At 40.8% G+C, this 25,987-nt stretch overlaps 1 protein-coding gene across 1 annotated transcript in view; it reads left to right on the plus strand.

Annotated features, from left to right (window-relative positions):
* grik4 (glutamate receptor, ionotropic, kainate 4) overlaps positions 1-25,987 on the plus strand; it is a 269,756-nt gene that overhangs the window by 168,735 nt on the left and 75,034 nt on the right. Inside the window, 2 exon segments of the mRNA XM_034701916.1 lie at positions 9,914-10,092; positions 13,213-13,266. Of these exon segments, the coding sequence (XP_034557807.1) occupies positions 9,914-10,092; positions 13,213-13,266 (233 nt within the window).

A 25,987-nucleotide genomic window follows, 5' to 3' on the forward strand; every position in this document is an offset into this window, starting at 1 on the left:
CCAACAAGCAGTAATTACAACTCCCCAGACAAGGGCACCACGGCCCCAAGTCTCACCCACTAACCTTTTTTCTAATCAGCAGTCTGCTCTAAAGGAAGAAAATGGGCTCGAGACATCAGCCATGAGTCAGAGAGACCAAAGATGGCAAAGAGTCACCCAGCCCTGTCCATCTTAAGTCTTAGGTCTTCTGCCTTTGAACTTCCTCTGTGACTATTTTCCTGATCTTTACTCTAAAGTCTCTTTTGATTTGCAACCTTTCAGATCAAATTTGTCCCTGGAATCAATGCCTGTTTGGTTTTAAACCAAATCTTGTTTGTGTGTACGCCCAATTGCAATTTATGAAAGTAAATTAGATGGTACCTTACATGAAAGGATTTCCCCTGATATAAGCATCTTTAAGGGTAACGTTAGGTTAAGAAGAACTGTTTTAAAGAATAGTTATTGAAAAAATCTAGAAGTTTAACCCAACCTCATTACCTGTCACATAAATAATAAAAAATGTATCAGAAATGAATCATTAGCAGTTTCTCTTTCAGCTATTTCTGTACCTGTCAGTTATTCACCCAATTCAAGTCTTTGATCCCTTTTTCTCTGACATTATATCCCATGAGAGTTGATCAAAATGGCTCCAGGGAGAACAGATATGACAGGTTACCCTTTTCAGCACCCTTTGACTTTAATTCTCACAAGTTTTTAGAAAAGAAACTCTTTTTAATATATATTTTTGATTCTTCTAGTTATGTTCGGGTGCAAGGATTGGTTGTGAGGTTCTTTTTACGTGTCAGTGGGCCAGAAGAGGTCTGGAAATGAAATCCAATCATATGAAAAGTAATGAAATGAGTGATGATGAGAGGTGGATAGAAGTTACCAAGAGGTGGCTGACATAAGAGATGAGAGGCGGGGGAAAGTGCGGTGTGGAAAGAACGTAGAGGCGAGAAGGGGATGCTAACCAGCAGATGCGGTTGAGGTGAATTATAGTCATTAGGGTGAGAGGAGGTGGGGAAGGGAAACCACCAATGAATTATACATTCGCTACAGGAGGGACACAGTCCAGAAAATGACGTAACTGTATTGATTGCACCCTGTCATGTGACCCTCTTTCATTCAATAGAAAATGCAGCAAATGGCAGCTTGCCCAGGTCAGTGTGTGTTTGCATTCCTCTGTGTGTAAAGGTGTGTGTGCAGCAATAGAATCAGCTGAAACCCATTCAACCTTGGCTCCAGCTCTTGCAGCCCCACCTCTCCCAGTCAGCTCACACAGTCAGTCGATCGGTTGGCAGCATGCTGTCCGTGGCTCGTCCACATGTGCCAGCCTCATTAATCACCCGAGCCAGTGACAGCCTAATAGAGCGTGACCAATTCATGAATATTTTCCAGCCATGGCTGAGGAGGCAGGAGTTGAGGTGGAGCCGTGCCCAAAGGCATGGGGCACACCAGGACGCACATTAATCCAGCAAACCTCCAATACTGATAGCAGTGTTCTCAGTACTGTAACTCTCACCCACAGTAACATAAAAGTGGTTGAATATTTTGACCTACTGTGATGGCCTTAAAAAGACATGCACAGAAAGAATTCCCCTCATGCTCACTATGCAAACCATTCACTTTCACATCCATTGTGTCCCTGCTCTCCCAGTCTGCATGCTACAGAAGTGCACTTTCATTAGGGAGGAGACTGGTGCAGTTGTCAGTAAGGTAAAGGAGAACATCCAATAATCTCTGAAACCTCACCGGAGCTGCAATGCAGGTACAGGATTTCCAAGTTCAACAAAACAGCAGGCTTCAAAGGCTTGCAGAGAATCTTTTCCACCTTTGATAAGCACAGCTGGAGAGCACGGTTTGCCATTTTGGCTCACTGTATTGTCCCACAGCAGCCCCAGTAGATAACCACACTTCCAATACTTGTTTTAATAGGTTTCTCCTTTAATTTGCTCGTTTCTGCCGATGGCCTTGTGGTTAAAAAATGCACTTCTTTGTGGTGATTACTGTCTGCCTATGTCATTTAATAAATTACTCCATTACACACAGTTTCTAGGGTTGGCCAGCTGTCTGTCGGTGTTTCACACTCTTTGTGGGATTGGCGTTACAAACCTGTAATCAACATTAAAAGGTGAAAGAGGCTTCACTGACTTGTGAAAAGGAATGTATAAAGAAGTGTGAGGATGTCTGGGATACAGTAATAGCAGGGGATGTACCGTATGACTTTGATGACAGTAATTATGCTTGAGCTGCTAGTGATGTTGATGTAGAAAACAGTGATGCCATTAGCCATGTTGATGGTGGTGCTGTTTGTATTTGCAGCACTGTGTGCTTTAAAGGCTTTAGACTCTTCGGATGCCTTTTGGAAAATGTAGTTGACTTAGTGTAATGAGGTTTTGGACTTGTGAAGCGTGAGTGGTTGGAGTGTTTGCGCACAGGTGTAAATATGCAGTATTTGCCAGAGTAAAGTGCAAAGACTTCACTTGTTTCAACATGAATTGTCTCTAAGGGTTTAAATTTGTAAAATGAGTTGAGATAACACTTGAACGGCATCGTGCTCATCAATGTCACTTCTTGATTACTGAGCAATCAGAGTCGAGAAAGGGGCGGGGCTTCTGAAATTAACGTTTTCAACAACAATGGCAGATGTCAGTAAGGAGGAGAAAATGATCACACTTGTTTTTTCGGGGTAAAATTTCTGAGTATCAACTGCTGCTAACGCTAAGACACAATTAGGGATGCACCCAAATGAAAATTCTTGGCTGAAACCGAAAACTGAAAATGAGGAAACCAAGGCCGAAAACCGAAACACCAAAATGAATTATAATGCTAATTATTAGTACCATTGCTTTTATGGCTATGGCTGTGCACTAACCTCACGAAATTAAAGCAATGCAACAGCATAAATTAATATTAATGCTTCAAAGAATAAATCAATTACAAAATTGACAAACATAGACAAACATACATACCTATTTATGTATTTATTGATTGATTGATTGATTCCTTCATGAATTAGTTCATTTGTTTATTTATTTTTTCATTTGTTTGTGATTCATTCATAATTTTCCTTTTTATATAGTTGATTCTTTTACACAATAATAAAGATCTCACATGAAAATATGTTAACTCACTGTGACCCCTATCAAACAAGTCTGCAATGCAAAACTATACTCATGTAGCCTGAGACCACAGAAATATGATTTTATAATCCTTTTTGTTCAGAACTCAGTACTTTAGCTTCTTTGGGGGCGGAAGTAGCTCAGTCCATAGGGACTTGACTTGGGAACCGAAGGGTCGCCGGTTCGAGTCCCAGTATGGACAAGTTTGGCAAGTGGACTGGTGGCTGGAGGGGCGCTGGTTCACCTGCCTGGGGCAGGTGAAGAGGTACCCTTGAGCAAAGCACTGAACCCCCAACTGCTTGGGTTGCGCTGGTTGATGGCAGCATCCTCACTCTGACATCTCTCCCTAAGTGCATGTCCACTACATGTGTGTGCATTGTATGTATATACCAAAAACTGTGCGTGTAGCATGACTGAAAAATAACACAAGTGAAAAAATTAAATTTCTCCCTGGGGATTAATAAAGTACGTTCTTCTTCTTCTTACTAAATCTGTATTATCTGAATTACCATTTCTCTCCTCCTCCCCTTTTAATATAATTTAGACATTAACAGGTACTTGCAGCTGACAACATGCTGCTTCCTGTTGTACCCGTTTCAAAATAAGGTTTTTTGGATTATGTAACATACGGGGACTTTCACTGTGAAGGGTTCTTCAGGAACGTAATGTTTATCTTCCAAGTAGCTTAACTACGTTTAACGGCGGCCGTCGGGAGTTCAAATATGTAGAGTTGTTCATTTAGCTTCAAGTCACAGCTACAGTCATCAATCCTACATGTTTCGGACTTTAGACAACCGAGTTTTAACACACTTTGAAGCAGGTAGAGCTGTGGCAACAGATGAAAATCCCTGCAACGCGAGCTACAGCTGCTGCAGCTGATAAGTGGCTCTGCTCTGTGTCACAGAGGGTAACACAGAGAGGAGGGTGCGCCAATCAATGTTGTTGTCTGTCACATATCACCCTGCTACGCTACTATGTTTACCTGCCACTTCACGTATATCACAGATACACATAGTTGGCCTAGTTAGCAGTGCGTCAGCACAACATTCTGTTTCAGCCGTGTTGTTTCGGTGATAGATGTGTTTCGGCTGAAAATGGAAAATGCACTTTTGGCCGGAAATATTCGGTGGCCGAATTTTCGGTGCATCCCTAGACACAATCTCTATCAATAGTTTGTACAGTTTCTTGTTGAAATGCTATTTAATGAAAGCAAGTATGAAGCATACAGAGCATTTTAGTAACAGACCCAATGGTCATTACTTAGGGAAGAGGAATCGCGCGGGAATGCTATCGAGCAACAGTAAACTCTGGTGAGTAGCGCTCTGAAAATTGACAAGGACAAGGCACCTGTCAGCTTGGCCCTCTCAATGAGAGGCTAAAGTTTTCTTCAGATGGGGCTGATTCTGCCTTTTGATTTAGCTAGTGTTAAGAGACTCTGACACAAGCACTCATCTTGGTTTAGGTGTATGCTCTACTAAGGCATTTTTCACTCCGCTGTCACATTAAACCTTCTCTGAATACCAATATAATTGTGCAAAGCATCTTAAGACACAAGCTCCCATGTTGTTAATTCCATGTGTATCTGTGAAATAACATGCTCTTGAGTCAGCCAAATACACCACTGATCAAGCATTTCGTTGATGGAAGCTAAATTTAGTCACTGGTGGATGTGATGTTGGTAGCTTGTAGCACTATACTGTGCAATGTTCCAAGAACAAGCAAGCTTCACACAGCACGGCCTCTGCCATCTGCAAAATTGGAATTACAACCTTTTGCTCTGAGATGACCGTTCTAACCACCCACCATCATACAGCCTGAACAACTAAATAGTTAATGAAAAAAAATGCACTAGCCAAAAAACATCATCATTAGTCTCCCAAAATATCCTCACTCTCAGGGTGTTAAACTCAGTCCTCATAAAGTCAGAGATACAAACACACACACAAACACACACAAGCTGCCTTGAACTCTGTGGAATAGAGGGGACACACACTTCACAGGATAGCATTTTGTTTTTCCTGTTGTCCTTGGAAAGGGACCCACAAAAGTCAACAAAGAGGAGCCAATTTCTCATTCAGCTTCATGTTTTTATTCAGCTGAAACTGCTTCACCAGAGCAAACAGTATGGCATCTGTAAAAAGTCTGCGGTGTAAAAAATATCCCAACTCCTCTTCAATCCAGTGCAGCCCGAACACTACAGAAAAGATAAATATGTCGTCTTTAAGATGTCACTCTATTTGTGTATGTGTATGCTCTTTAGCCAGCCACATCTGGTACAGCTCAGCCTAAGTCACAAACCTGATGACGTGAAATTGTATTTTGATGCCCTGTGTGAAGCTGCAGAGAGTGGATGCAGGAGGCAGACGAGGAGGATGGTTTAAGCAGAAGCTATTTCCAGCTCATCAAAGTTATTCTGCCTTATACTACAGAGGAAGCTGATCTGACAGGTTGGGAGACACAGGCAGGCTGGCAAGCAGCAGCCAGGAGTGATGTCTCATGAGTGCACAGACGCAGGTAGCCAGGTACAGGAATGCAAACACACACGGTAATATATTGCCATACAGACAGGCTGAAAGACAGGCAGACACTAAGACATAATTGCAGGAGCTATTAGACAAGATGCTGGTGACTGGGGTGCTGCTATAGCTTGTGTTAATGGGCTGTGTAAAAGCTAAAGGAACCAGCTTGATAACTTAAAATTGCTACCCAAAAATTGGTCCCTGTGTGATGGATCAAATGCTCTGCTGTCACCATGGTGAAAACCACATTAAGAATCGACTAGGGCCAAAGTCTAGAATGCTATTTATTATTTTATAAAGAAAAAAACCACAGGAAGGCTCAGCCAGCATGTCCTTCTTCAACAAATCACATCCTTTTCATATGACTCTCCTCACGAATGTCAAAGAAATGTCATTCGAGTGTAATGAGATCGGCCAAATCTCCAAGGTGAGACCAACGTACAGTGCTGTGAAAAAGTATTTGCCCACTTCCTGATTTCTTATATTTTTGCACATTTTTCACACTTAAATGTTTCAGATCATCAAACACATTTCAATATTAGACAAAGATAACCAGAGTAAACATTAAATGCAGTTTTTAAATGATGATTTTATTTTATAAGGGAAAAATGTCATCTAAACCCACCTGACCCTGTGTGAAAAAGTAATTGCCCCTTAAACCTAACAACTGGTTGTGCCACCCTAGGAGACAAAAACTGCAATCAAGCGTTTGTGATAACTGGCGATGAGTCTTTTACGAATGTATGAATTTTGGCCCTCTCTTCTTTAAATAATTGTTTTAATTCAGCCACTCTGGAGGGTTTTCAAGCATAAACAGCCTGTTTAAGGTCATACCACAGCATCTCAATCAGATTCAAGTCCAGACTTTGAGTAGGCCACTCCAAAACCTTCATTTGTTTTTTTTTTAAGCCATTCAGAGGTGGACTTGCTGGTGTGTTTTGGATCATTGTTGCTGTTTTGAAGCCAATCGGGAGCGGCAGCCATATTGCTTCTGTCGAGCCAGTGTGACGTAAAGAGGCGGGCTTTGAGCCTCCTAGCCAACAGCTGCAGCGTTCCTGCAGGCAGCTGAGCCTCTCATTGGAAGACTAGTAATCTCAATAACTTCGAAATTGCTGAATTAGAAAAAAATTCACCCCCCTCACAGTGAGAGGACATCGAGAAATTAACTATTCAGACTACACTCATCTTTTGTACCAGGCTGTAAACATGTTTATTAATGCTGCAAAGATCCTCTTTTTCCTATTCATGTGTATGTGACTTCCGGTACTTCCGGAGCCAGCCTCAAGCGGATCCTCGATGAACTGCAGCTTTTAACACTTCCGCATTGACTCATATTTTTAGACCGGAGGTTGCCGCTTGTGCATAACCCAAGTGCGCTTAAGCTTGAGGTCTCGAACTGATGTCCGGACATTCTCCTTCAGGATTTTCTGGTAAAGAGCAGAATTCATGGTTCCATCAATCACAGCAAGTCGTCCAGGTCCAGATGCAGCAAAGCAGCCCCAGAACATCACTCTACCACCACCATGTTTGACTGTTGCTATGATGTTCTTTTTATCAAATGCTGTGTTGGTTTTACGCCAGATGTAACGAGATGCACACTTTCCAAAAAGTTCAACTTTTGTCTCGTCAGTCCACAGAATGTTTTCCCAGAAGTCTTGGGGATCATCAAGATGTTTTTAGTGAATGTGAGACGAGCCTTCGTGTTCTTTTGGTCAGCAGTGGTTTTTGCCTTGGAACTCTCCCATGGATGCCATGGATGCCATTTCTGCCCGATCTCTTTCTTATTGTGGAATCACGGACACTGACCTTAACTGAGGCAAGTGAGGCCTGCAGTTCTTTAGAAGTGGTTCTGGGTTCTTTTGGGACCTCCTGGATGAGTCGTCGCTGTGCTCTTGGAGTGATTTTTGTAGGCCGGCCACTCCTAACTCCTGATATTGAGATTACGAGTCTTCCAATGAGACGCACAGCTGACTTGATTGACAGGCGGGAACACTGTAGCTGTTGGCGAGGAGGTTCAAAGCCCGCCTCTTTACGTCACAATCGCTCGACAGCAGCAATATGGCTGCCGCCGACGATGGGAAGGTTCACCACTGTTCCAAGCCTTCTCCATTTGTTGATAATAGCTCTCACTGTGGTTCTCTAGAGTCCCAAAGCCTTAGAAATGGCTTTGTAACCTTTTCCAGACTGATAGATGTCAATGACTTTGTTTCTCATCTGTTCTGGAATTTCTTTGGATGGTGGCATGATGTGTTGCTTTTTGAGATCTTTTAGCCCACTTCACTTTGTCAGACAGGTTCTATTTAAGTGATTCCTTGATTCAACAGGTCTGGCAGTAATCAGGTCTAGGTGTGGCTAGTGAAATTGAGCTCAGCTTTCGAAAAAATCAGGTTAATCACATTTAATTTGTGATTTAACAAGGGGGGCAAATACTTTTTCACACAGGGTCAGGTGGGTTTGGATCACTTTTTCCCTTGAAAAATGAAACCATCATTTAAAAACTGCGTTTAAGGTTTACTCTGGTTATTTTTGTCTAAAATGAAAATGTGTTTGATGATCTGAATCATTTACGTGTGAAAAATGTGCAATAATATGAGATATCAGGAAGGGGGCAAATACTTTTTCACAGCACTGTAGCTGTCAAAGCAACATGCCCTCATCTACTTCTCGGAAAATCTTTGTGGTTGTTCATTTTACCTCCCTCTCAGAAAATTGGCCCAATAACCTGCAGGTCTGCAAATCTAGGGATACAAAGTGACGGGTAAAATGCTACCAGGAGTGACTGCTAAGTCTAAATCAGAGAATATCCCTCCTATCTCACTTTAGTGATATGGTTTATATTACCATTGGACAGATTGAAAGGGATGTTTGCTGAAATGTCCCTTTAAGCTTGATCCCTTCAATTATTTAAATACAGGTATTAAAGGTGACATATCACACTTTTTTCATCAATATATATTGGTCTAAGAGGTCCCCAAAACATGTCTTTAAAGTTTATGCTCAAAAAAACACTTTGAAATCAGATTTTGGCATGCCTGAAAAACCCTCTTCTTCAGCACTGTTCAGAACAGTCTGTTTTCTCTCTGACCACGCCCCCTCAGGAAGTGGATGTGCCCTCGGCTCTCCTGCACGTTGATCTAATGTTTACATGTTGGCTGAACATACACGGCTGCTCAGAGATAGCGTTACTTCAACCCTCTGAATCTGATCCAGAATCTGATCCTGACAGAGAGGCGCCTGCAGCAGGACGTTTCTGAAGGATTGGTCACAGATTTAGTGTTTCTTGTTGTTTATTTGTCAGTATGTAGACGTGTGTCTTGGTACGCAGCTACAGCTATGACATGTAGCTTTGTGGCTATGCTAACTAGCGCTAGCACTTATCCATGAAAAGTAAAAATCATCCACTAAATCTGCAGGCGTGGGGAGTAAAACCGACCTCTGCCAGAAAGGGAGCAGGACATTTCTGAAGGATTGGTCACAGACTCTGTGTTACTTATTGTTTTATTTGTCAGTATGTAGACGTGTGTCTTGGTACACAGCTACAGCTGTAGCCATGTGGCTATGCTAACTAGCGCTAGCACTTTTCCATGGAAAATAAAAATCATCCACTAGATCTTCAAATCTGCAGACGTGGGGAGTAAACCTGACCTTTGTGTTTATTAAGACAGCCTACAACTAGCATGCCTCCCTCCTAAGCTCCTTGTTAACACACGTGTGCAGGTAATGAAAAACAGAGGAGGGGTTGAGTTGTACTTTATACAGTCTATGGGCTGAACAAGCTCCGAGCTCTGACTCCGTTACAGACCGGATATGGTTGTGACGTAACAGAAACACGGAAGTCTGAAACGGCTCATTTCACACACATTTATAGAAGGTGCAGAAATCAGAACAGGGGCAGAATGGATTTTTTTCATTCTCAGGGGGTTTGTAGACATGCCAGGGACACATATTTCAGGTAGAGAACCATTAAAAAGTCAATTTTGCATGATATGTCACCTTTAACTTGTTCTGCAACAAGAAGTTTATGGTTTTGTTGTTACATGTGTGATAAAACTCAAACAATGGGATCAGCTGTTTACACTTTACAGTTATATTACCCCACATGTATCAACCATCACTTTCTGGATGTGGTCAAATTTCTTTAACTCAGAAGAATGTCAAGGAAAGTCATGTCTTTCCTTAACTTTTAATATATGTATATTTATATTAATGTAAAACTTTATATCCTTAGTCCTCTCTTTATTACAAGTAACCATCTAATGTGTGTGCGTGCATATGTGTGTTTCTTACCGGCAGGCTTATTGAACCTGGAGCAGCTCCTCAGGCAGTTCCTCATCTCAAAGGAGACTCTGTCAGTGCGCATGCTTGATGACAGTCAGGACCCAACCCCGCTCCTGAAGGAAATCCGAGATGACAAGACTGCCACCATCATAGTCGATGCCAATGCCACGATGTCACATATTATTCTGGAACGGGTTAGTATGGTTCAAGTGCTTCTTTGGTCATTTATACATCAAGAGCTCAACTTTGTTCAAGGTCAAACTTTTTTTTGGAAGAACAAAATCCCAAGATCCAAAGTTATATAATTCTAATGAATTTCACAAAGGAGAATATTGTGGCAAAAAGTGTTCAAGGCTTGAAGTAGATGTCTATGAGGCAAAAGATTCTGATAATAGACGTAGAAGTGATTACGTTTTCTGTTTAAACCTGTAAATATAGAGGTCATATATCCAATGTGGCATCAAGATTACTGTGCAGCACAAATAAAAAGGAAATATCTTTTTCCCAGCCATGATACATTTGCCCTGTTGAATCCAAAGACAGATTACATGTATTTATGCTCTCTTGGCAGACAGGGCTTCAGAGCCCGGAGTCATAAACATAGTCCAAAAATAAAAAGGCGAATGAATTGAGTCAACCTTGTTTAACAAATGTCAAATTAAATGGGTGAGAGCGTTAAATCAAGTTCTTTGCCAATGATTCATCTTACATAAATGAGAATTCTGCACAGTTAAGTGGATCAGTGTAAGTGAAAAAAACAGATTTATAAAATGAAGGACCTCTTTTGTCTTTACTCTCTTATACTGTGCATGTAATGGGTTGAAATAAACTCCTCTTTAAGCCTGTGAAGCAGATTAAGTGGACTGATTCTTTCACGTCCTTCGCATCATTTATCCATCTGTTGCTTCCTTGTCTTAAAACAATCATTTTTATTAAACATATATATGAAGAACTTTGAAGTTTACCATGTGAGAAAAGCAACTTTCTGTCACACTTAGTGAGCTGTATTTCTATCAGGAGCATTAGTATGACCTTGATATGTTTTTCTATTAATGGAACATGCTAATGATCATCATCTTTTCTGAGACCTTGAACACTTCAACTCCAACAGAATACAGTGGCTTCTTCTGATTGGAGACGTATGTTTATACCTCCATGGTATCCATGAAGGTGATTGTGAGAGCTGTGGAAGCGAGGGTGTTTTGCAGCAGCATATGGCTTCTTAGTAATTAATACACACCTCATTATTTCTAGAAAACGATGGATGGATGGTGAGAGTGGAAGTGGCAATGACGGGAAAAAAGTGGGAGATTCTTCTCTCGCTTTCCATCTCTTCCCCCTCATTTCCCCCTTTACATTCTCTCCCTCAGAAGTCTACAGTCTCAATCTCTCGCCTCAATCAAGTGTTCATGCTGCCGTCAGTGGTCATCCAGTCACCATGGTAACTGTGGCAACCCTGGGCCCCAGAGCAGCAGGAGTCCACAGCCGGGTGTCTCTCTTTCTTTCTTTTTTTTTTTTTGCATGACGCTACTTCTCCCCCTGTTTGTCTCTCTTTCTTCCTCACTGTTTCTGACAAAAATGCAGGGGAGACAATTTCAGTTTTGTTTTCACACCTCACCTCCCCATGTGGTCTTGTATAGCCATCCCTCTCACTCTCAGCCTTTTGTCAGTCTGTCAAGAGACAGTCCTGCATGTGGAGTGTCCAGTTGCCAAACGTTTTTCCAGTCTCAGATTATAACAGTGCCCATCTTGTCTGCTGGGACAGAATCATCTTTTGTAATGGAAGACATATTTGTCTGTTTACATCTTACATCAAACCCTCATCAGACAAAGGTCTCCCTCTCTGAGGTTTTAGCATTCAGAGGGGTTTAGGTCAGCTGTGTTAGCACTCTGAATGTAATCTCATTCAGTCAGGCCTCTATTGTTGTATGCTGTGGTACAAGACCAGAGTGGGACAGACTGTGAGTCCAGTGTATGGGGACCATCAAGATCATGTGCGCTCAGACCAAATGCTGCTATAGAACAACATGGGCAACAAGGAATCAGACAGGGAAGAAAGGCTGGTTTTAAAAGCAGTGAAGGGAGAACATGAGGATGTTTTTCATCAGCTGTTTGTTTTGTTCGTGTCTGAATGGGATGTGGGCAGCACACAAAGGCACTTTAGGTTACAATGTCAGTATCTGTTTGGTACAGTGTTGAAGGCACAGGTCACAAAGATCTAAAGGAAAAAGGTGCAGTGTTTGGAAACACTACATACACACATCACAACAGCTAGCTTTCTTTATTGTGTATAACATCAGGCCAGATGTTAACTTCCCTGAAGTTATAATACATATATATATAATGCAAAGGAGAGTTTTTTAATTACATCTTAAAAGGTAATTCACGGTTGGATAATGAATGTTCTTTTTTAAGTTTTTTGCGACCACTAGTTGTGGTCTTTCTGCTTCTAACTTTATTTGGTATCATTTATACTCCTATAGAAGGGAGTGACATACAGTACATCTCTAATGTCTCCCAAACACCCACACATGTTACACTTTCTTTAGAAAACACAGCTTAATGTATGTTATTGAACTCTTTCTGATGAAGCAGAATCTCAGTGTAGAAGATAATCATTACTGAAAAATGTAAATGTTAGTTCAGACAGGTGTGGAAAAGATGCTTTTAGAGTGATGTCTCATAAGGGGCATGAGGTTTGTTTCATGCCCAGGTGGAGCTTTACTCAGGGTTCAGTGCATGTCTTGGAAAACAAAACAATATACCCCAAACAGTTTATTTTGATATATAGTTTATCTCTGATAATTATTGATTCAAATCAAAATGTTGTGGTGTGATTAGTGAGAAGCCGATGAGTTTCTCCCCCCCCAAGAGCTTTAATGCAATGAAACCATAAAAAGTTCACCCTGTCCTTCACAACTGCTCCTTACTGTGACTTTGATTTAATCACATTGTAAGACGAAGTGTTGGGCAGCATACTAATACACCTCTGAAATGAATTGTTCCATTGAGAGCCATCGTCAGATAAGAATGTGTCTCGTCTTATCAAGATGTTGATTTGATCCGTCTGCTGCAGAGTGGAGCTTGAGTTACACCGAATCACTGACCTCTCAACTTCCCTCCAGAAACCCTTTATTCTTAACTGTCTCTGCTCTGTGTTGTACTCTCCCTCTCCCTCCTCGACCTGCATCTTAACATCTTTTTTTCAAATGCCAATCCTCGAATTTTTCTGTTCTGTGCACTTTACACCTTCTCTCTCTCTTACGTTTCTCTTTATCTCTCCCCTCCTGCCCCTCTTGTGTTTCTTTCTCCAGGCATCAGAGCTAGGAATGCTGTCAGTCTACTACACTTACATCTTCACCTCTCTGGTAAGCAAACAGGGCATGGTATGGGGGTTTAGAAGCTGTACTGATTTTATACCAGCAGGACCACATCAGTACTCTGACACTGTGTTTCCCTAGTGTGATTGAAATGGGAATTTTCAATTGGTAAGCTGATTATGATTGTAAGGATAAGTGAAGCATACAGAGTAATTGTACTATAACTCAGTCATTACATCATCCGTTTTCTCTCTCGCTGCATGCAAGTCCAGACTTGCTGGGTGTAATGGCTGCTGTCACTCCAGACGTTGCTTGTTAGCCCTTGTTGGCTCAAGAGCACTCCTGGACAAAACAAAAAAATAGTTATTACTATTATAAATGCTCCTTGTACTATTGTTGTTGTCGCTGCTGCTGCTTTAGTGTTTCTTATGACTGTGAAAAGCCTGCCAAGCTCCCACTGAATGAGAAATGAAGTCATCGTCCTCAGGGTCGACAAACGTCTCTGTCAGTGAATGAGCTGAGATGGAGCTCTACACTTCTTCCATTTACAATTTCTTTCTTTCTTTCTTTCTTTCTTTCTTTCTTTCTTTCTTTCTTTCTTTCTTTCTTTCTCACGGTTGATTTCTTTTAAAGTAATTGGTTCCAAATAAGTTGAGATTCCATGTAAAGCATTGTTTAAACTAGAATTTGATAGTTTGCAAATATAGAAAATATTCAATTGAAAATAGAAAAGACAACATGTCAAATGTTGAAACTGAAAAATCATATTGTTTCATGAAGAATACAGTATATGCTCATTTTAAATGTGATGCCAGCAACTTGTTTCAAAAGAGTTGAAACAGGAGCATGTTTGCCATTGTGTTGCATCACCTCTTCTCTTAGCAACACTCTGTAAACGTTTGGGAACCGAGGAGACCAGTTTCTGGAGTTTTGAAAGTGAAATGTTGTCCCATTCTTCCCCGATTTAAGATTCAGCTGTTCAACAGTTCGAGGTCTCCTAAGTCGTATTGTTTGTGCCATGATGTGACAAATGTTTTTAGTGGGTGACAAGCTGGGACTACAGGCAGGCCATTTTAGCAGCCAGACTCTTCTGCAGCAGAGTGGTGCTGTTACAATACGTGCAGAATGTGGTTTGGCATTGTCTTTCTGAAATATGCGAAGTCTTCCCTGAAAAAGGCATTGTCTGGATGGCACCATAAATTTCTCCAAAGCCTGTATATGTTGTTCAACATTAGTGGTGCCTTCCCAGATGTGTGAAGTACTCATGCCCTGTGCACTTATGCATGCCAATACTATCAAGGATGCTGACTTTTTAACTGTGTGATGATAAAACTGGGTGGTTATTCCTGGTGGGCAGCCAGGATTTCCAGAAAGAATGTCAGCTTGCCAGACCAAAGGCAGTTTACCTCTGCAACAATTGTACAAAGCATCCCAATTTTAGGGGAATTGGGGCTGTATTTAGTCACAAGTGTTGTATAATATTCATCCTAGTTTGAAAACTAAACTTTAATAAATCTGAACATTACAAGGTGTCTGTGCTTGAGATCAGTTTCTTGCAGCTGCTTATTGTGAACCTTTGCAATTACAATTAGCATTTGGCAAAAGTATTTCATCATTTTTTTCAAATCTCAAACCTCTGATTTAATGCACGAAATGTTTAATCACCATTTTATCCCCATGTCCAAAAGAGTTTTAACGAAACTTTGTAAATGATGTGTCATTTTGGTTGTTGCATATCATTTACAGTGAATATGTCTTGAAATGCAACTAGAAAAAGCTCTTAGGGACACAGCTGAAGGTAAGTACTGCAAAGTCCTTGCAGTAGCAGAACAACAAGTAACAGAATCAATCAATCAATCTTTATTTGTATAGCGCCAAATCACAATAAACGTTATCTCAAGACACTTTTACTAACATAGCAGGTCTAGACCATACTCTATGTTAAATTATTAACAAAGACCCAACATCAGGACAAGATATGTTCCAGGCCCCTCTTACTGACAGGACTCAATCTTATCTCATCTTAATCCACCATGAGCATTGCACCTTGCAGTATTTAGCTAGCAGCAAGGTAAAACTTCCTTTTAACAGGCAGATACCTCGAGCAGAACCAGACTCATTTTAGACAACCATTTGCTTTGACCGAATCATTCTGTTCTGTTCTTTAAATGTGGAATTAGTAGTATTTCTTTAGAAAAAATAGATGGCTTTGTTGTGAGTCTATATGACCCTCAGTACCCACATTAGATCAGTACTGGGGACAAGAAAGTTGGGTAAGAAGGGTTTTTTGGGGCATGAGTCAGTGCCCATCAGATGACTTTGCTGGAAATGAAAAGGACTGACCCTGAATTAAAGAGAGTCAGTGTGTTTGTAAGTTAACGCTAAAGGATCTGTGAGAGTTATTTTAAGATCTTGAATAAAGTGGCTCTAGGAAAACATGATGCTGGGGTAAACTGACCAGATAGCTGCTCCCTAATGGAAATTAATGAGGTTCTCAACACTAGCTCTAATAGTGCTGTAAAGATGATTCATATCAAGCTGATTTATGACTCATTAAGAGTGGGCTGCTGCCATCTTCATGTTTTCATCCGCAGCCCTCGACATAGTCACCTCTCCCTTTGCATTTCTCCTTTCCCTTTCTTTTACCTGCTTGTTTTTGCTTTATTTTACGTCTACTCCTAAATAAGCTCCTTTGTCACTCTCTTGCAGAGATTCATCGGAGATACTAGAAGACGACCTCTTAATCCTCCATTCCACTACCATGACCATTTTTGAAAATCCAGCCATTGCTCAGTGAAAACATCATTAATAGCTTCAGCTAACATCATTAAAATGGTCAGCAGTGTGCCCCAGGCGTCCTGGGATATAATGCAGAAGCTGTGAATGGAAGAACAGACCCACTGCTATCTTCTTTGTTGTCGTAATAAGTGATTCATCCTATTTCCTGTGTTTTCAAACGGCTCTTCTGCAAAGAGAGGAAGTTCGACTGTATTGTTGCCTCATAGTTTATTGTATTTTTTTTTCCATTTTCCAAACTCATTGTGCATATGCACCTGTAAAAATGGTAATGAAATATTGAAGGTTTTGGGTTTAATGTTATTTTCTATTTGCGCTGAGAAAGGATAGGATATGATTTTGAGAGGCATAAGTTGTGTGTGCATATAAAAAGACTTGAAGCCTCTGGTAACCCAAATCAACCCAAACTTTCTAACTATGATATTTATAGTCATATATACATACTATTATATATATATATTATGTTAAAACTGAACTTTACTCAATTTTTGAAATATTGTCAGTCTAGTTTTTGATAACGTTCTGATGCTCGGTTAAAGTGAGCGGGGTTAACTTTGATATTTATGAAGAAATAAATATCTAACCAATCATAAAGAAAACAGTTAAGTCATGCCAACACATGTTCAACAAAACTATTCTACTCCTGCTCGGTCTGTCTCCTGACGTCTGAGTGAACTCTCTCTCTCTGTGTCACCTTAGTTTGCTGTTAGCTTGTTTGCTAATCACGTACTGCCTGTAATCTGTCTGTATAGCTGTCTCCCTGCTCTTTGCAACGCTGTGCTTGTGTGTGCTGTCCCTGGCTGCACTGAAGATGACAGCTTGTTGTCATTCTTCTATTATCCAACTGGAGTGGATTTGGAGAAACAGCGGGCCACTGTTAGTTTCCACTCATTTCCCCAGGACCGCTTCACCAACTATAGCCAAACAGCTCAGAGTTTAACCAAACAGCTACATCTGGACCCCACTGCTCCGGGCATTACATGTTCCTGATGTACCGATCGAAGAGACTACAGTCATGGCCAAAAGTTTTGAGAATGACACAAATATTACATTTTCACAAAGTCTGCTGCTTCAGGGTTTTTAGGTGTTTTTGTCAGATGTTTCTATGGTATAATGAAATACAATTAGAAGCATTTCATAAGTATCAAAAGCTTTTATTGAGAATTACACAGAATTCATGCAATAAGTCAATATTTGCAGTGTTGACCCTTCTTTTTCAAGACCTCTGCAATTCTACCTGGCATGCTGTCAATCAACTTCTGGATCGAATCCTGACTGATGGCAGTCCATTCTTGCATAATCAATGCTTGGAGTTTGTCAGAATTTGTGGGTTTTTGATTGTCCACCCGCCTCTTGAGGATTGACCACAAGTTCTCAATGGGATTAAGATCTGGGGAGTTTCCTGGCCAAGGGCCCAAAATCTTAATGTTTTGTTCCCCGAGCCATTTTGTTATGACTTTTGCTTTATGGCAAGGTGCTCCATCATGCTGGAAAAGGCATTCTTCATCACCAAACTGCCCTTGGATGGTTGGGAGAAGTTGCTCTCGGAGGACGTTCTGGTACCATTCTTTATTCATGGCTTTATTCATGGTGTCATGCACCATCTTCCTTTTAAAGTGTCCAGTCACTCAATCATGACAGATTGATCACCAGCCTTATCCTCATCAACACCCACACCTGTGTTAATGTGTGTGACACCTGTGTGTCATTGGAATTATGTTAGCTGGTCCTTTTGTGGCAGGGCTGAAATTACAGTGGAAATGTGTTTTTGGTGATAAAGTTCATTTTCAAGGCAAAGAGGGACTTTGTGAAAATTAAAAGTTTTGTCATTCTCAAAACTTTTGGCCATCACTGTACATAGTCATAAAAGTGTAGTTTGTAACTCAGCACTCAGAGACCACTTGAAATGAATAATTTTCAGATTCTGGCCTTTTTATGTCTTTAGATTCTGAGTCAGACGGCTCAGACATGCAGGCTTTGTCTTTGTGCTGCTCCATGTTGTGCTGTGACTGTTGCCATGGTTTAGTTTGATTGACGTGTTAATCAAAAAGTTAGCTGCCACACCAACACAATCCTGAGAAATGGTCTGAACTGGAAAAAAAGCGGGTTTGAACAGTGTTTCATGGATGTTTATTATCACGTGTTTTTTGTTGATGCTTGATTACACATATTTTGATATTCTGTATGAATTTTTAATATTCCAAGTCCTGTTCCCAGACGCTTTAATATTTTTACTGATAACCATATTGCTTCAACCAGCCCAGCACATTTTGTTGCCCTATTTATGGCCAACAAGTTCCAGTTTTGTTGCAGCGTTCTGCGTACTAATACAGAAATATTGATTTGAAGGAAAATAGAATTTAAAAAACGGTTTCTTCTTTTTGGCCAAGAAACCATTCAGTTATGGTTGAGTGTGCGTTGGTGATGACAACTATTTGGCCGGTTTTCTAGTTGAGAGATTACTAACACAGAGAAGCTGTCAGAAGTGTTAGTTAATTAGAGTTAGCACCCTGATCCTGATACTACTTCAGCACACATGAATGCCAGCTGTTACTCTGCTGAGGTGTGAGGACTACCCGTTATCCTTGCAAGGTTCTTGAGTTGTGATTCCTCATCGAATTTCCTAGTATAAGATGAAATACTCAGCATGAACACTCAGACTGTGTTTGCCCATCACCTGTTCATTTGCAGCTAAGCACTTCCTTAAGCAATTAATTAAGAGCAACAGGAGTTCTGCTTTACAGAGAAGTCAAATGTACATCTACACCCCATGCAGGCAAGGAGCTTCAGCTGCATCTTTGCCGGATGTGATCGCTGGTCTTATCAACCTCTGCCTAGAAGAGGTAAACATTGTTGACCTCTACACCCTTGGCAAGTCTGAGGATGGATTGAAAGAGCTGGTTGATTATGTAAACCACTGACTAAGAAACTGCAGTGCACAATATCAGTTGTGCTTAGGCAAATACTCCTTCTCAGCCAGGCCAAAGCCCTGATGAGTTTCAGGCGCAGCTAACCTACAAGAGGAAAATCTCTTTATGTACAACTCCAAGCTGCCCAGGAGACGGAGGAAGTCACAATTGAGCAGGCTAAGGGTGGATAACCGACAAAGACTAAGAGCTTCACCCAAGAACCTGCAGGAAAAGAAATAGCACAATCAGAAAGACAAAAAGGCCACTTTGTTTATTAAGACGCAACACATACAGTATGTCTTCCTCTGCATACAACTCAGGCACAAAAACATCCCATGCAGCTGGTCTATCAGCTGGACAAGAGAAGCAGTGGTCTAAAGCGGTACCAGACTGTAACACTTATAAAGAAGAATATATCATCTTCTTATTCAAGTGAGTGATACAGTGTGTGTCAGTTAATATTACTGTTTGTTTGTTGGTCGGTTTATTTTGATAGCCTCATTACTTTTGCTTATTAGCTGCAGTCATCGTATACAGTATATACCTTAGCATAACAGTTGAGGCAAAAGGTCCTTTGCATATTTTTTTGTTATTGAAGTTTTTATTGACTTCATCACATGAAAGGCAAACAATATAAATATTACATACATATTGAAAGGTGTACTGTCAATAGACAATAAAGCCATTTTCTTGTCCAAAGAACCCTCTCTGGAAGAAAACAAAAGACAGATGAAAAATAGAAAATATAAATAATATACATATTGAAAAATAAAAAAATAGAACCCCCCCTAAAAAAACAAAAAAAAACAAAAACTGAAAGGCAGTCCTACTATAAAGTAAAACACAATGTCCAATATTTCATATTCGTAATTCCATCTACACACCTATACACACATTCCCTGACGCTATATACAAACGCCGGTTGGATAAGCCCCGCCCCCTTAGTACATTGTGCCCTCTTCAGGATGTTTCATCCTAGCGAGGGCCTTTGTTTATTTTTCTAAATTTTTACAAAAGATGTTTCTATAGCGCAGGAGCACAACTTTTATTTGTAAGTAGGACGTGTCGGGTTTTGTTTCAGTTTGGGATATATGACAATTTTTCATTAAAATGCAAAACAATAATGTTCTTTAATGATTAAATGAAGTTTGAGTCATTTCAATCAGGAGAGACACAATTTGAATATTAAAAGGTTATTTATTAAAACTGAATGAATGATGAAACTTGACAGAAATCTTTGGCGTAAGGACTATGGGGATAATGTGAGTGTAGGATGTGTGAATTTGGCAGCTGAAGAAATCCCCCTAGAGTTCAGACACTGGTGGTGGGGTTGATGATCCTAGGAATTGAAGACTTGCAGAGACCAGGTGGAGATGGGGAGGTGGAGGGGTGCGCACCATCAATGCAAGAAGGAACCAGCAGGAGAGAGAGACGCATTTAAAAAGACAGCAGAGAGTTGATAGGCTGAAGATAAGGGCGTGCCACTGAGCTATTGGATGACGCCGCTGCTGATTAGCCAATAACAGCTCCGGAGCATGCAGCTGGAAGCGGGTGAGCTATTGAATGAGGGAGAGGAGAGTTAAACAACTGCTGTGATTGCTTTTATAGTTTTCCTGTCTGAACTTTCGCTAGAGCTACATTTAAACACAGGGAGATGGATAATAGAATAAATAAAGACCATACCGTCTTAATCCGTTTATTTAACTGCACAAGTTTGTGTGTGTGTGTGTGTGGGGGGGGGGGGGGACCTGCACTCTTACTGGTAGCAGGTGTTCCAGTCCAGATATTTCCTTATCATGGTTAGCAAATAACATTTCTGAAGTGTATTTAAAGGTTAGGCTTATCATTTACTCTCTCACCTCTCTACCTGGAAAAGGTTATCATTATGCAACCTGTGACCTGACACACTAACAGTACACAGTACACACTAACAGTGTTTTAATGGACATGAGAATTACACTTTATAGGAGATCCGCTGTGGGCAAAAAGAAATTTGCACTATTTTTCAAAGATTGATTAATTAATTAGATTGTTAATTATTTTGGCAATTTTCAGAGGAATACAGATCATGAGAAATGACTAGCTAACTGCATGTGCTTATCTTGTAAGGCTCTTTTGGATAGTTGATTCTAATTGGGCAATTACAGCATCCTATAGTCTGTTAGATTTAGAGCAGACCACTGCTGGGAATAAGAGACTATTTTTATGGTCATAGAAGCTGAATGATCAGGTCCAATAATCCCAATCCGACACAGAAAATGTGATGTTGGTGTGTTCGTTAATTCAAAAGAGAGCTGAAACTTTAATCAGCAGCTACATTGATTCCTGTTCTGCATTGACCTCGTCTCACTTCTTTGTCTATTTTTTTCTAATTAGCAAATAAGGCTAATTCTTTAAATGCATAGAGTTTACCAATGCTGTGGACCCCATACGGACAGTATAATCCAACAGACTAACAGACCTCTGTCAGGGCTTGTTGTACATTCTCCTTTTGATTTTAACAAAACTAAAAAATTAAGCTTACACTGAAGAAAAACAGCTGTAGCTTGTTGTTATCTCCATTTGTGCTTTGTTAATGTGGTGTCTAAATGAGCCCGTTCTCAGGGTTCGCTGTAGGATTATTGTTCGTGCTTTGACATCAGTTTGACTTAATTAAGCTTCAAAGTGTTTCTGTAAAGGAGCCATTTTTCATGCCTGTGGGGAATGTAGGTGTTTTTGAGTCTTTTTCAAAGACAGTAATAGCTTGATTTATAAAAGTTATTTATTCTTTTGAACAGTTCAGTGTTTTAACTAATTGTACTTTCAAATGACAGCAGGCAGTGTGTTTTATGATACTAAACACAAGTTTAAAATAATGTCATAAAAGAGAGTACGACAGAGCTCATATAGCTTAGACCAGGGGTGTCAAACTCAAATACACAGAGAGCCAAAATAAAAAAATCGGTCAGGGGCCGGACTGGTTTAATGTTTCTTGCAAAACTTATTGAAATGAACTTATTGCACATATTTAACATTGAACTAGCAAAGCTTAAGTTATTGCCGATAAACATTTAAAAAATGAAAAATATGTTGCATTCATTTCTTATTGCTCAATCTGCAGCTTATCTAATGAATGAGCTTTACTAATTTCTTTTGAAAATATTTTTCCACAGGCCAACAACATTAGCAAAAAAAGTTCTGCAAAGAAAACCAAAAATGCCCTGTGGAAGCAAGAAAAAGTGCAAAAAGGAGACATTAAAGCTCAGTCTGCTGCTTTGTGATGCACACTAGTCTAAGATACTCAGCATCTCATCTTGGATGCAAGTTTATCAATGTTTGGGGTCAGGCTCTGAGTTGAGGAAATCCTCAGGATTGAGTGAAGGTGTTCATCAGTAAGACGACTCCTGTGAGATGTTTTGTTTAACCTAATCAAAGAGAACAGTTGTTCACACAGGTAGTTTGGCAGCACGGAGAATGGCTCAAGTTTTCTTGCAGCATCTGCGTGTCCCACAGGGGGGGTGTGGTTTTAAAAGCCCTCACTGCAGCGTCTGTGATCACACGGCCCCGCCCCTGAAGCTGCAGGTTGAGCGCATTGAGATGGCTCGTGATGTCACACAGAAACGCCACTTCACACAGCAACTTTGTATCACGGAGCTCTGTTGTGTCTTTCCCTTTGCTCTCCATGAACTGACAGATCTCCTCACGCAACTCGAAACACCTGGGGCAAGTCACCATATTCTGAACCCAACTCCTCCAGAAAAGACTGGAACTGGCGCTGATTTAAACCTTTGGCTCTTATGAAGTTAACTGCTCATGTTACGGTGCTCATCACATGGTCCATTTTCAAGGCTTTGCCACACAGCGATTCCTGATGTATGATGCAGTGATAAACTGTCAGCTCACCTGCGCTGTTTTCCTCCCGCATCTTCTCCCGGATCCTGCCCACTAATCCACTCTTTTGCCTGCACTTCGCGGGCGCTCATCCGTCGTCAGTCCCACACGCTTATCCAAAGGCAGCCTCATTTCATTTACACATCTGGATACCTCTTCAAAGAGATCTTTCCCCGTAGTTGTGCCATGCATTGATTTTAATCCCAAAAGTTCCTCTGTTGCGCACATGCATATACTCTGCCTCCCACCTGTCTTGAACCCCCCTGTTTTCAAAGTCCACCTTTCATTTAGCCGTTTTTGGGGGACAGGGAAAGCTGAAAGTTGACTGCAGGTGACTAGCTTCATAAGGCTGATGATGAGCGGAGTCGGGTAACGGCTCTCGCGTGCGGGCCCTCGATTGACATGCAGTGCATTGTGGGACTTGTAGTTTTAGTGGTGCGTGCAAAATACCGTCGAGCCAGCTCTATAAATAATTTGATATTATCTCGCGGGCCGGATTTGGCCCGCGGGCCTTGAGTTTGACACATATGGCTTAGACACATGGGTCTTTTCTCTTCTCTCTGCTTGCCGTTGCTGTATTTTTAGAGACTTATTTTGAGCGTAACAGTTCAGGTTTTGCTGTTTCTTGTTAGATTACACAAAGTGAATTCTGTATTCTATATTTTAAACAGGAATGTACATATACATGCCTAGCACAGCCTCTCATTAACTCGCATAGACATAGAATTCATAAGAACCTGCATGTACTTACCTTGCAGATATTTTATATATATATGTTTTAATGCCTGTGGTTATTAAGATACACCAGCTCTTTGTACTCATTTGAATATGTCTGTTTGGTTAGACCATCTCAATTTATTTAGCTTGAATGGGAGCATTCATGATGTCTGATCAAAAAAGCATCTAATTCAGTTTAATAGCTGTGAAGAGACTAAAGTTTAACTAGATTTATACTGTGATTATAATGTGAAAGAACGAGTGAGTTAACTGCAGGGGTTGTATTAATTTAGTGAAAAGTAGAAACTGTGGTTGATGCTTTAGGCTGTATTGCTGCATGAGTTAACACTATGGTGATTAAGCCCATGGCCCACTGATGAAAGCCTTTGCACGTGTAACTGTGCTAAAGAACAAACTCCTAACACACAGTTGGAGACACCCAGTAGAAGCTGACCCCTCCACCCCCGGGTGGGTGGACAAAGTTAGCACAATAGACGTTGCTCTTCAACCCTCTTGAATATGAAACAATACATTGTTGTAACCAGTCACTTCTGGTGTAGTAAGTCTCCTTAAAAATCCATTGAGTAAAAAAACAAACATTATGACCATTGAAAACTCAGAAAAGATACATGATTAGACGAAACCTGATGAATGTAACACAGCTGAGACAGTTTGGACCGAAGGAGAGTGAGGGCATCTGACCTCCAAAAATGCATCTGAAATGACAGCTTTTCACCATATGTGACGCTGAGGAAAAGGAATAGATTGACCCACCCTGCAAAAACTGTCATTGCTACTTAAACCCACCATTGAATTAATTAATATGGGTATGGAGGCTGTATTTGCACAGCTCTGCATTTCAGCAGAGTATCAGTATAAAGAATTAGCCATAACTCGCCCCCACCCTTAACTTTGCCCAAATACAGTACATCACAGTAACTTACACAAATTTAAAGGTGACATATCACGCTTTTTTCATCAATATATATTGGTCTAAGAGGTCCCCAAAACATGTCTTTAAAGTTTATGCTCAAAAAAAACACTTTGAAATCAGATTTTGGTCTGCCTGAAAACCCCTCTTCTTCAGTCCTCATCAGAACACTCTGTTTTCCCTCTGACCACGCCCCCTCAGGAAGTGGATGTGCCTCGGCTCTCCAGCACGTTGATCTAATGTTTACATGTTGGCTGAATATACACGGCTGCTCAGAGATCACATTACTTCAACCCTCTGAATCTGATCCAGAATCTGATCCTGACGGAGAGGCGCCTGCAGCAGGACCTTTCTGAAGGATTGGTCACAGATTTAGTGTTTCTTGTTGTTTTATTTATCAGTATGTCGACGTGTGTCTTGGTACACAGCTACGAGAATGTAGCTATGTGGCTATGCTAACTAGCGCTAGCACTTATCCATGATAAATAAAAATCATCCACTAGATCTTCAAATCTGCAGACGTGGGGAGTAAAACCGACCTCTACCAGAAAGGCAGCGGGACCTTTTCTGAAGGATTGGTCACAGATTCTGTGTTTCTTGTTGTTTTATTTGTCAGTATGTAGATGTGTGTCTTGCTACACAGCTACAGCTACGACATGTCGCTATGTAGCTATGCTAACTAGCGCTAGCACTTATCCATGATAAATAAAAATCATCCACTAGATCTTCAAATCTGCAGACGTGGGGAGTAAAACCAACCTTTGTGTTTATTAAGACAGCCTACAACTAGCATGCCTCCCTCCTAAGCTCCTTGTTAGCACACATTTGTGCAGGTTACGAAAAACGGAGGAGGGATTCAGTATTATTTTATACAGTCTATGGGCTGAACAAGCTCTGAGCTCTGACTCCGTGACAGACCGGATATTGTTGTTACGTAACAAAAACACGGAAGTCTGAAACGGCTCGTTTCACACACATTTACAGAAAGGTGGAGAAATCAAAACAGGGACAGAATGGATTTTTTTCATTCTCGGGGGGTTTGTAGACATGCCAGGGACACATATTTCAGGTAAAGAACCATTAAAAAGTCAATTTTGCATGATATGTCACCTTTAAGTTTTGGCATCTGATCTAACACTGCCTCAGTCTGCAGACTTTATGAAACTACAGTGTTATCCTAATAAACCTTGTACCTTGATAAACTCAACAACACTTATTTACAGAGTAGCATGAAGTGTTATAGGCATTACTGTATTGCAAGAAAGCATGAGGGGTCACTCATGCAAAAATCTCCTCTACCTGGGGATTCAGTCGCACCTGCCAATGCCTTTTTCATGGGTAAGGCTTGGCCAAAAAGTTAGCATCATACTACTGACATGATCAACACAATCCTCTACACGGGAAAGACAACAACAGTCTTGCTCTATGACCCCTTTCACTTCACAATGATCTGGTGAGATAGGTTCCCAGAGTGCCAGTTCCCCTAGCAGTATATGCCTATAGCAGAATAATTAAGAACTGGCCAAAGCCTGAGCCAGCTCTAACT

The sequence above is a fragment of the Notolabrus celidotus genome, chromosome 14, assembly GCF_009762535.1.
Source record: "Notolabrus celidotus isolate fNotCel1 chromosome 14, fNotCel1.pri, whole genome shotgun sequence".
Classification (NCBI taxonomy): domain Eukaryota; kingdom Metazoa; phylum Chordata; class Actinopteri; order Labriformes; family Labridae; genus Notolabrus; species Notolabrus celidotus.